The 11,147-nt window shown below is 51.2% G+C and overlaps 4 protein-coding genes across 4 annotated transcripts; 2 read left to right on the forward strand and 2 right to left on the reverse strand.

The window, feature by feature from the left end:
• Positions 1-159: 159 nt before the first annotated feature.
• PGRI_041620 (uncharacterized protein) lies at positions 160-2,463 on the reverse strand (the record flags this gene model as incomplete). Its single annotated transcript, XM_040791875.1, has 1 exon — positions 160-2,463. One exon carries the CDS (start codon positions 2,461-2,463, stop codon positions 160-162), a length of 2,304 nt encoding a protein of 767 aa, XP_040643785.1.
• A 2,344-nt stretch (positions 2,464-4,807) lies between these two features.
• On the forward strand, positions 4,808-7,972 carry PGRI_041630 (putative serine/threonine protein kinase; the record flags this gene model as incomplete). The annotated part of the gene is made up of 3 exons (XM_040791876.1): positions 4,808-5,699; positions 5,761-5,858; positions 5,912-7,972. The coding sequence occupies 3 exons, from the start codon at positions 4,808-4,810 to the stop codon at positions 7,970-7,972; spliced, it is 3,051 nt and encodes a 1,016-aa protein (XP_040643786.1).
• A 340-nt stretch (positions 7,973-8,312) lies between these two features.
• PGRI_041640 (DUF3632 domain-containing protein) lies at positions 8,313-9,392 on the reverse strand (the record flags this gene model as incomplete). Its single annotated transcript, XM_040791877.1, has 1 exon — positions 8,313-9,392. The coding sequence occupies one exon, from the start codon at positions 9,390-9,392 to the stop codon at positions 8,313-8,315; it is 1,080 nt and encodes a 359-aa protein (XP_040643787.1).
• A 780-nt stretch (positions 9,393-10,172) lies between these two features.
• Positions 10,173-10,883, forward strand: nut2 (mediator complex subunit NUT2; the record flags this gene model as incomplete). Its single annotated transcript, XM_040791878.1, has 3 exons — positions 10,173-10,203; positions 10,259-10,355; positions 10,487-10,883. The coding sequence occupies 3 exons, from the start codon at positions 10,173-10,175 to the stop codon at positions 10,881-10,883; spliced, it is 525 nt and encodes a 174-aa protein (XP_040643788.1).
• Positions 10,884-11,147: the final 264 nt, after the last annotated feature.

Consider the following 11,147-nt stretch of genomic DNA (forward strand, 5'->3'; position numbering starts at 1 on the left):
AATGAATATACCGGACAGAAGAGCATGAAGCAAACTCCGCCGCTAATGAGTGATGACGTTCAAGTCGAATCGAACACAAGAAGGGGCATATAGAGATAAACAGAGAATATAAAGAAGATGCAAGAAAATAACAAGAACGCTGGCGTGAGAAGTCTTCAATCAAACATAACCGAGAGCACTGAGCATAGTTTTGCATTCAGGGACCGGCAGAGCGGAGACACCCAGCGCGCGCACCAGAGCACCAGCCCGGAGCCGCTGGAGTCCGATAGCGACCTTCCAGGCCTCAGTATCCTGCAACACAAAGACATACTTCTTGCCTTCCTGGTCCCGAACACTGGCACGGAGAACGTGCAAACCACGGGACTCCGCCTGGGGCGGGTGAACAGGGCCACCATCATGGCTTGCAGTCGCGCTGCGAGCGAAGCACGCACTAGGCGAAGCCAGACGGCAGGTATTCTTGCATACTTTGAGCAAGGTACCGAGAAAAGCCTCTGATTCTTCGTTGGTGGGAACGTTGTTCCCACGACGGAAAGAGAAGGGGTTGCTAGATGTAGTTTTGGCGGATTGTGTCGCGTTTACCTGTGGACAAAACACCTCCGCCAGTTTGAGGGTCCATGCTTTGACGTCCCACTCACGCTGCCCGACGCCGCGTAGATCATCGTCGATGAAGAGACCTTCGGTTGTGATCCGTAGAACCAGCCCATCAGTGACCATTCCCTGACCTGAGACAAGTTGCGCCACTGGGGTCTTCATAAAGGCATTGTTGAAGGCGTAGACACCTTGGATCACGATCTTATCTGGATCCTTTGTGGAATATGTGCTGCGATGCGAGGGGGGAGGTGTTGTGCGCGCAGTCGAGTGAGAAGGTGTATATGAAGACTCAGAGTATACTGAGGTGCCAGCCGCATATGGCCGTCGTGGTCGGTCGTAGGGGCGAAAGGAGTACGCATCGTCGTCATTGGCGGTTTTAGCGGGTGAGTAGGGCGCTGATTTCTTGGGAGAAGGTGTGCGAGGCACATTGCTAGTACTGGCTGGCTTAGGCGGCGGTGATTTGGCAGCGGCCTCTTTCTTCGCGTCTTGCGCCTTCTTCTCGGCGTATTTCTTGCTTGCTGCTTCCTTGAGCGCCGCAAATCTGGCCATGGCTTCTTTTTGCGCGGCGGCCTTTGCGGCAGCTTCTTTCTCAGCAGCTTCTTTCGCGGCCTTTTCTTTGGCTTCCGCTTCCAGCCTTTCGGCTTTGGCCTTCACCTCAGCTTCGGCCTTTGCTTGCCTTTCACGGGCCTCTGCGGCTTCCTTCTCCAGTCGTTCGCGTGCCTCCTTCTCTGCAGCAGCTCTTGCAGCGGCCATCTCCTTTTCGAGCTGCTCGCGGCGTTCCTTTAATTCTTTCTCCATTGCTTCGCGCTCGCGCTGTTTTTCTTTCTCTTTGGCTTCTGCATCACGCTTGCGCTTGAACTCTTCCATCTTTCGGCGTATCTCTTCCTTGCGCCTCGTTTCTTCTCTTGCTCGCTCACGTTCGGCTTCTTCCTTGGCTCGTTCTCTAGCACGCTCCTCCTTTATACGTTCCTCTCTGGCACGCTCTTCTCTGGCACGCTCCTCCTTAGCGCGCTCCTCCCTAGCACGTTCTTCCCTGGCTCGCTCTTGCTTAGCTCGTTCTTCTTTAATGCGCTCTTCCCTAGCGCGCTCCTCCCTAGCACGCTCCTCCTTAGCTCGTTGCTCTCTAGCACGCTCTTCCCTAGCACGTTCCTCCCTAGCACGCTCCTCCTTAGCTCGTTGCTCTCTAGCCCGCTCCTCCTTGGCTCGCTCTTCTCTCGCGCGCTTTTCAGCCTCCTCCTTTTCACGTTTGTTATTATCAGAGTTTGGAGGAGGACTAGAGCCGTGTTGATTACCGGAATATTGGTTGCCGTATTGTCCACCAAAGTTTCCTCCCTGTTGTCTTTGCTGACCGGCCCCGCTGCCGCCATAGTTGGCACCGGAGGACTGTTGGTTGGTGTTTGGGCCGGTGTTCCTAGGGCCACCGGGGCCTCCGGGACCGCCTGGGCCTCCGGCACCGCCACCAAAGCCACCAAAGCCGAACCGTCCTCGAGCACCGTCATTGCCTTTACTGCCTCCCAAGTTGCCGGACTGAGCGGAACCGAAAAGCCATCCAGCGACACCCACCCCAACTGCAATGACCGCCATACCCGTACCACTGCCGCTAGCGACCGTGGCCAGATACCATGCCTTCACAAACGGGGATATATACGACCACACGAAACATGCGAGGAGCGTGCTTGCGACGCCCGCTAGGTAACTGTTTCGGTTGCACTGCAGCGACGGAAGGTAGAGGAAGCCCGATCCAGCGGAGTGAGGTGGGATGATAAATATGTCGTAGTTGCCATCTGGGAGGTCCGAGGATTTGCGATATTCGCCTTCAGTCGTATGAGGATTTTCGCCATGAGGCGGCGGCGGTGGTGGCGGACCGTCCATGTTGGATCAGCCCGCGACAATATAGGGTTAATATATATGCGACGTACTGCAGCAAAGCGCAGCGTCGATCAAAAGACTATAACCTGGGTTGATCTGCCGGATCCTAGATGGACAAGTTCTCGCGGTTGAGATTCAACTGCCAGGTCATATTAGTCTGACAAGTGCACTGAGGCCACAGGCGCTCAGTGCTCTGGAGGGTACTCAAATGCCAATGCAAGAATAAAACACACAACAAGTATCAATAATTCAAATAAAATCCAAATCGTAACGCAGAAAACCAAAAGCGCGGGAGAACCTGAATCTGACTCGGTGTTTGTTTTGGAAGAGAAGTGTGGGAGCTAAGGATCGGCGCCAACGCTACCTGCACCACTCGACGTGGTCATCACATCAAAAACAAAATTTGGCAATGCAAACGGAAATACGAGTGAATGTCCAAAAATATCTTGATGCGGATCGCCATATATTGTCCGAAATATGTTGAATTCCTCGGAGCCACGCGATTCTACGTAGGGCTATGTGACCGAGCTCAGAAACAGCCTCAAGGGATGGAATTACAAGCCCTGTCAATTTTTTTTTTTTTTTTCAAAAAGATATCTTAGCTCTTAACTTCTGATGAACTTTCCTACATGCTTTTATATTAAGCCAAGCGAAATGAACAAGGTCAATGATGGCTTTTTCTTGTTAATCTTCAGCTTCTTTGTCAAGGGCTCAAGTACTAAGTAAACAATGACAACGTCTCTTGCGGTCTCCAGACTTCTCATATCACTCGCACTTTATAGTGCTTAGGTGCTAAGAGCGCATTGCGTATTGACGTATGTTGTAGAGTGTTCGGCTTAAGTATGAGTAGATGGGAAGTCATTTTCCCCGCACTCTATGCCCCTGGGGGCTGGAGCCGGTCAGGTCTTTCATGTTGGGACGAGAGAGAGGAGGTAAATATTTTGCCTATAGCAATGGAATTGTTCAAAGCTATGGCTTTACAAGTGCTTGTTCTTGAGCATATGTTTTTTACAAAGCCTTTTCAACTTACAAAAGCATCAATGCTTAGAGTCTTGTCAACATGGCAAAAGTACGGCTGCTTTGTTTTGATTTTACTCTTTTGGGAAAGGGCTTGATTATGACTCGGAATATCGTTCTTCCAATATTCTTACCGCTTTACGCTTCTCCACTTGCTTTATACTGTTGAGAAATGGAGGAGATGAAGCGAAAGAACTAATCCCAAGGCCTATAATTTAGGTCTCAGGGTATACAATATATATTATGTCGCATGCTGCTATATCAATAGAGTCTATATCAATTTACGGTTATTTCTTACTATGTTGCCAAGACATTCGTATTCGCATTCGGACCACTTGAGCCTCTTTTAGCACATTACAAGGAGCCATACTGCCTCAGATGTTCACATCGCTTTGGGAAGAGTCCAACCATGCGAACTTCAAAGTTTATATAAGCGGTTGCCGCGGATGTGTACTTTTATACTATGTATCTCGAGCAGCGGACCGGAGCAAAGAACATTCGTCCCAAGTAGGTCTCTCAACTGTTTTAGCCTCGAGCATATCTTGCATAGCGCAGGGGCGGACCGCTAAAAACCCTTGTTGATCTTGCGGTCAAGCGGTTGGGGGAAATAGTTTGAACGTAGTGGGTCCAAGGCATTTCGAGCTGGAGAACATACAACATTGCCACCGAGGCTTGTTCACGTGTAGGGAGTGTGGTAAAATTCGACTCCGAGATTCGAGGTTGGGACAAGAGCTCATTATTAAGATCAAAAAGGGCATGTCGGTATATATCTCCTGGTCACCGTACACGGGTATTGCGAGAGCACTGTGATAGATGGATGTCCCATGATCGGGGCATGAGGTGCGGGACCATGACCAGACAGAGGACGTCGGGTCTTAGAGAGACACATGGGGTCATCCTGGCCCACTTAGACCATGCTGAACTGGATATTAGTCTGGTAGTGGGACGTAGTGAAAGAAAGCAGTTTAGGAGAAGTGAATGTATAAGACAAGCCCATGGTGAGGAATAAGACTCGGCAGAACGTGATCCGCAGCCGATGATTGGGTGCCCTTCCACTTGAGATTCCAATACCCTCTCTCTCTCCATCGGAGGGTTGATCGTCTTCTTTCTATTTCACCTGAGCTTCAAATCTTCCTGTATCCCCCCTGTGTTAGTCTGGTAGTCAGGTACTACCCCGTGTTTCCGCTTCCCCACCAACCTGTCCTTTTTAGTCCCAGGCACCTATCTCCGCCAACCTTGAAACCCCCCAATTCCCGTCTCACTCTCTATGCCGTGTCGCTAGCCACCTAGAACCGATTTACGACCTGCCCTTGAAGGGCATTCCGACATCATGTCCTCACAATCCCACCACGGTCATTCCGCGACGTCACGTCAATTCCCCGTTTACAATCCCGTCGCCGCAGTGACAGCACCTGCGGGGACCTTGCTTCCGGGCACCAAGATTCAAGTTGGCAGCCATCGCGTGGTAGTGGAGAAGTACCTATCTGAAGGTGGTTTTGCTCATGTCTACGTGGTGCGATTGCCTCAGCCAGTCAATGGGTCCGAAACCGCAGTGCTGAAGCGGGTGGCCGTGCCTGACAAGGCGGCCCTTGCCAACATGCGCACTGAGGTGGAGACGATGAAGAAGCTCAAGGGCCATCGGCACATTGTGAAGTATATTGATTCGCATGCCTCGCAGCTGCGCGGAGGTGGATATGAGGTGTTCTTGGTCATGGAGTACTGCGCGGGTGGTGGTCTTATCGACTTCATGAACACCCGGCTTCAACACCGGTTGACAGAGCCAGAGATCATCAAGATATTCTCTGATGTTGCTGAAGGTGTTGCATGCATGCATTATCTTAAACCGCCTCTCCTCCATCGTGATCTGAAAGTCGAGAACGTTTTGATCTCGGGTAAGGGGAGTTCCGCCACTTACAAACTGTGTGATTTTGGATCATCGGCACCCCCTCGTCCTGCTGCTACTTCTGCCGCTGAGGGTCGCTTGATTGAAGATGATGTGCAGCGGCACACGACGCTGCAGTACCGAAGCCCAGAGATGATAGATGTCTACCGGAAGCAACCGATTGACGAAAAGAGCGATATCTGGGCACTTGGTGTGTTTTTGTACAAATTATGCTATTATACAACCCCCTTTGAAGAGGTCGGTCAGATGGCTATCCTCAACGCGACCTTCAAATACCCTTCCTATCCTTCCTTTTCAAGTCGGCTAAAGCTGTTCATTGGTACGTTTGGAACTTCTCTTTGGCTTATGATCCATCATCGACGACTGACGGCTCCGCGCAGGCTCAATGTTGAAGGAAGATCCCCGCAATCGTCCCAACATATATGAAGTCGTGCGCGAGGTGTGCAAAATGCAAGGAAAGGAAGTTCCTATCAAAGACGTATGTTTCCACGCACCTCTTTTAGTGGATATTTGACACTAACTGTCTCTTAGATCTATTCTAACCGCTCTGTTTCGGAGGCGCGCAAGTACCAAGAGCTACCCCCTACGCCCACGGAAGCTCCCGCTGTGGGCGCAGTATTTTCGCCTCCTATGCAGGAGACAGAGATAATCCCTGAGATTGCGCCTATGCGGCGTGGTCGACCCGGAAAATCTTCGTCGTCCCAACCTACCTCCGAGAGACCAAGTCCTTCGCCTTATCGAGTCGCTGCTGAAGGCTCGTCAAGTGATCCATTTGCAGCTCTGGATGGGGGCGCATCCCGAAAGAAGACGGCAGAAGAAATGTCCAAACGATTCCCTTCCTTGGATCAGTTTGACATTTTGCATGAAAAAGGGGACAAGTTTGAATTCGAGCCAACAGTAGAATCCAAGCCCGAGGACGAGGATCTATCCCGAAGACTCACCAACGCCCTGGCCGATGATGCTTTCTCTAGACGTGTCTCGCCCGAACGTGCACCGAGGCCAGTCTATAAGCGACCATCCCAGCCTTCTCCTGTTCGGGCACCTAATTCGCGTGAAATTCCCGCACCGCAGGCTACTCCTCTGTACCAGCCAACTCCTCAGCGGCCTGTGATGGTGTCGACAGGTACCATGACGTCCCCCATTCAAACACCTCGTTTGCCGGAGCCGAAGATATCCAGTCGTCCAATCTATCGATTCCCTTCGTCTGATAATGAGCACCGATCTTCCAGTCAGCCATTTACAACTGCGGACGAACAAAGAGTGACACGGCCGCATAAGGCGCCATCCCCTCCGATGTCGAGCTTGAATGTGGAAGGAAGCTCGCGGCTGCCATCTGACCGTGTATCCAGTCAGTCTAACTCTGCGCGCCCCTCTATGGAAACCTTGAGACGGCCTTCGACATTGGAGGTGAATGATCCCGTGGGACGTTCTAAATCCGCCACTGGAAAGGCTCGGCCGATGTCAGTCCAGGCGGGAGCGAGATATGACCTGCCTCGTGACTCTGAGAGCCCGCGGACTTCCCTGGATATGTCCCGTCTGCAATACGAGGATGGCGCGCCACTGCGGTCAGTGCGCACCGATGTGGACCGCGAGTCAGATCGGACTATTTCTTCTGACGTCGATTACCTACGCGCGATGGAAGAAGAAGAGAGCAATCGGAAGCGCGAGAAACGCTCCAGTGGTAGTCACAAACACAACAAGCGCGGTAGTCTGTCTACCTTATCACTTTCAGGAGGCAAGAATCTATTTGCTAGTCGATTCGGCGACGCATTCCGCCGCTTCGAGGCGGGCAACCAAGAAAAGTCCTCCTCACCATCAGCAGAGCATGCGCCCCGAGATGGTCTGTTTGGGGCGTCGGACTCAGCCGATGAGAGTATCTCGCCAAATGACGATTTTGCCTTGGAAGACGCGGACCGGGACGACATTTCACCAGAGATGCGCCGCGAGCTGGAACGCCGCCGACTCTCCCAAGAGGAGAAGCGGGTTGCCAATGCCGCAGCTGAGTACCGGCGTCGGGTTGCCGAAATGGGTGACGGGGGTGCAAGAGTGATGGGTGATGGCCCTCGCTCTCGCACAATTCAGAATAAGGTACAGTCATTGCTCGGAGAGTCCGAAAAACCCGCCGCTCCAAAGACCGCCACTGGGTATGGACGGTTTACGGAGACTTCCTCTTCTTTGCAGGCAAAGCAGAGTGAGGTTAGACCCACAGTCTCAAGCCAGCTGCCCGCTTCTCACACATCTGGCCCAACATACACTCCTCGTACCAGTTCAACAACACTCCCGGAGCGCCGAGATGGCCCTAATATCTCCGCAGGTGTCTCTCAACCTGTCGCTCCTACCAGTTATCCAGCCACGCAACGTCCCGCAACTCGACCTGCTGCACCACCAAAGCCCAAGAATTTGCGCGCTGGTCCAACCACCTCTCGACCGGGCACTGGTCATGACCATGGTTCCTCCCAAGAGGCTCCGGCAAGCCCTGGAGAGGACTGGGAGGCTAAATTCAGCCAGCGTTTCCCAAGCTTGTCCGGGCTTGAAATGGAGACAGAGATCAAAATCCCGAAACTTTCTAGCTTGAGGACGCGGGAGGTGTAGATTACTGAGTACAAGTCTTATTTGTTTCTCATGCGGTTTCAGCGTGTATTCGTGTCTTCGCTGTGCGAGCTGTGCACATATAGACAGTGACATATTGGATATTACATAAATTCTCTTCAAACCTGTGGACACGACTTTAAAACTCTTCATTTTCTGTAATCATAGTTAGAACGCACTCGATATCAACTATAAACGTTGTAATTCGTACATATTTATCTTTTCAACAAAGTGAAGGTGTTTTTGAGTATGATTGGCCAGGGAACTAAAGAGAGAAGCTAAGAAAGGAGAGAGATCTAATTGACATCTTCCTTTACTCTGCTTTTGGGCCTTCATTCGCGTCTTATTCTGCGCCATCTGTAGATTCTTCATTCTCCGTAGCTTCACTCTTCCAAAGATCCTTCAGGAAAAGCAGATTTTTGTCCTGACGCAAGGCATCTCCGCCGTTCTGGTATGCCATTAGAATTCCAGAGTTTCGTTCCTCGAGTATACCGACCATGTAGTCAATGGCATCGGTGGCGTGCTCTTCTAAGAGTTCCTCTTTAGCCTCTTTGGCCTCCTCCTTGATTTCATGGAGCCGCTTGAGCCAGTACAGATATCTCCATGGCGAGAATCCAGTGGGCGATCGCTGCCCAAGCTCTGACTCGATAAATTTCTCGCCACCCTGGCTGATGGTACTAGGGCAATCGCTCCAATACACTTCTGAGAGCAGAACAAGATTGTGGCCAGCATGACGGAACCAAGCGACTGCAGCTGGCAACAAGTGACATATTTCAAGCTGGTCTATACGCCGCATTGGATCTTCATTATCTAAGTCTTCCCCACTGCGAAGTCCCTGTCTCTCCTCCAACAGATTGCGAAAGAGAATAAGGGCAATCTGGCACAGTTTATCATTACTAACGCGAGTTGATGCTAGCTTAGCAAGGAACGTCGCTAAATTGAGTCGATGGGCCCCCGACATCGTCGGGAAGTCGCTATTCCAAAAGTCGGTCATGTCGGTGACTAAGAAGGGTAGATCATTCCAGAGTGTGCTACCTTCGGCAGTTCGTGCGATATCAACGCCGTAATTTCCTCGCACACGTCGAGTCAGCGGTCCCATTCCTTGAATCCGGATTATGTCGAGGATAAGACCTTCGTGGTCGGGCGTCTCGTGCGAGATGTTTCGGCCGAGCTGGTAGTACATATACCACATGGAATGAATGTTCTCTTCAAAGGAATCCGTGCCATCTCCAATCTCGCAGTATCGGGAGTTGATGAACGAGGTTCGGTTATGGAATGCTGCGCCCCGAATCTCCTTGAGTTCTCCCCGAGCAATGGATTGACGCGTGCTCTCCTGGTCTGCCCGACAGGCCTCTGATATAGCGGTGAAATGAGGAGCGCCTCGTGGCGAAGGGCCGAGCAGCGAATCCCGGAGATGATGCATTATTTGGTGTCGATGGTGTTAATTGATAGATTGGTTTGCGATAAGAAGGACGAAGATGAATGAAGATGAAATCTATGGGGTCTTATATCATAAAGAAGGGCGAACGGGGAGGGGGAAGACGAGGCATTTCTCTTAAGGGAACCCTAGGCAGCAGGGTTGGTAGTGGAGTCGGTAATTGAATCCTTAGGCTTATGCACGCGCTGTTCGACCACTGTTTTCTTTGTCTCTTATGGATCATATGGCAACCAGGGCTGCCCTACGGCCTCTGAACTATTGGATCGGATGTATCCGATGTAACGTTCAGGCATGATGGGGGCATGTAGACAGTAGGACCGGTACGGAGTACTCCATACAACCGTACAAAGCTAGTAAGGCGTGCTTTGTTTCTGGAAAGCTCTGTTGGGGCTTTCATCCACGTTACTAGCTCATCTTGACCGAGACAAATATCACATCTTATCTCGTTTTCTTCGGGCACATTTGAGATCGACTTGGCGATTGGCTTTGTAACATGGAATTTAGCTTGAACGGGATTGGTTCACATTTGCTCGAGCACCTGGGCAAGTGTTAAGATAGCGGTAGGTAGGATACATGCCAGAGGGATATTAAAGTAGTGTATATAGTACTAGTGTGTCTGATCAGGCAAAGGTCCAATTTAAAGGAAGATATAAACATCGTCATCTCCACTCCTTATCTACCATACTTCGTCCCCACACCGCCTTCGTTTCTCCCCAAGAGAAACCTCAATTTCAGCTTGTAGCCGAGTCCTCGCTCAATATAATCATGGCGCCAGTGACTTTGAAAACGGTAGATGGTGAGTTATGAGAAGCGGATAGCTCTAAGGGTACGCATGCTAATTCCTCACGCAGATGACCTTAAAGATGTGATCCAGCACCTATTCGAGATCCAATCCGCCGTCCACGGGTATCTAGGCCCAGAGACACAGCAGGAGCTTGTGCGAAAGATGTACGTCAGCTACGCTAGCATCATATTTCCCTCGATTCCTCTATCTTCACAAGTGTTCCCCATCAAAGCAAAAGCCTTGCCACAAACATTACTAAACCCCAACCCTACACACCAAAGCTAATACAATCCAGCAAAAACCTTACCGTCGCCCTCTCGACCCTTTCAACGCACACCCAGCTCCCGCCAACACAAGACAATCAACCAGACACGAACACAGACCCCTCCAACCCCTCCCTCGCCAGCATCCAGCTTCCACCAGAGATCATCGACTACGTTGACTCGGCGCGCAACCCAGACATTTATACGCGAGAGTTCGTTGAGCTTGTGCAGCGTGGGAATCAGGACTTGCGTGGCAAACGCGAAGCCTTTGCGAGCTTCCGCGACGTGTTGGCCCGCGAGATGCGCAGCGCTATGCCCGAGTGTCGCGGTGAAGTCGATCGGGTGATTGCTGCGACGGGTGGGGCTGTTGATGGATCTGATGATGTTTCTGGGGCTGCGGCTCCAGCTACGTCTGGGGGTGGAAATTGAGGCGTCTTTGATAGGTGCAAGTATGATCATTTTCTGATTGATTGACTTGCCTCGTCTACTTTGTGGATTTGGGTCTAGTCCGGCCTTGATCAGGCCTTGCCTTCAGCTATTTGTTTGAGGCTCATGGATATGGTGCATTCATTGGAGTTTTTATGGTTCGCATTGAGCATGGCGTTTGCAAAGGCTTTTCTTTATCTTTCGGGTGGCGCGTGTGGTAGGGAAGTTTCTATAGTGGCCATTTGATAGTTAACAATCTAAGTTGTA

This window comes from Penicillium griseofulvum (genome assembly GCF_001561935.1).
Source record: "Penicillium griseofulvum strain PG3 chromosome Unknown contig_89, whole genome shotgun sequence".
NCBI classification, from domain to species: Eukaryota; Fungi; Ascomycota; class Eurotiomycetes; order Eurotiales; family Aspergillaceae; genus Penicillium; species Penicillium griseofulvum.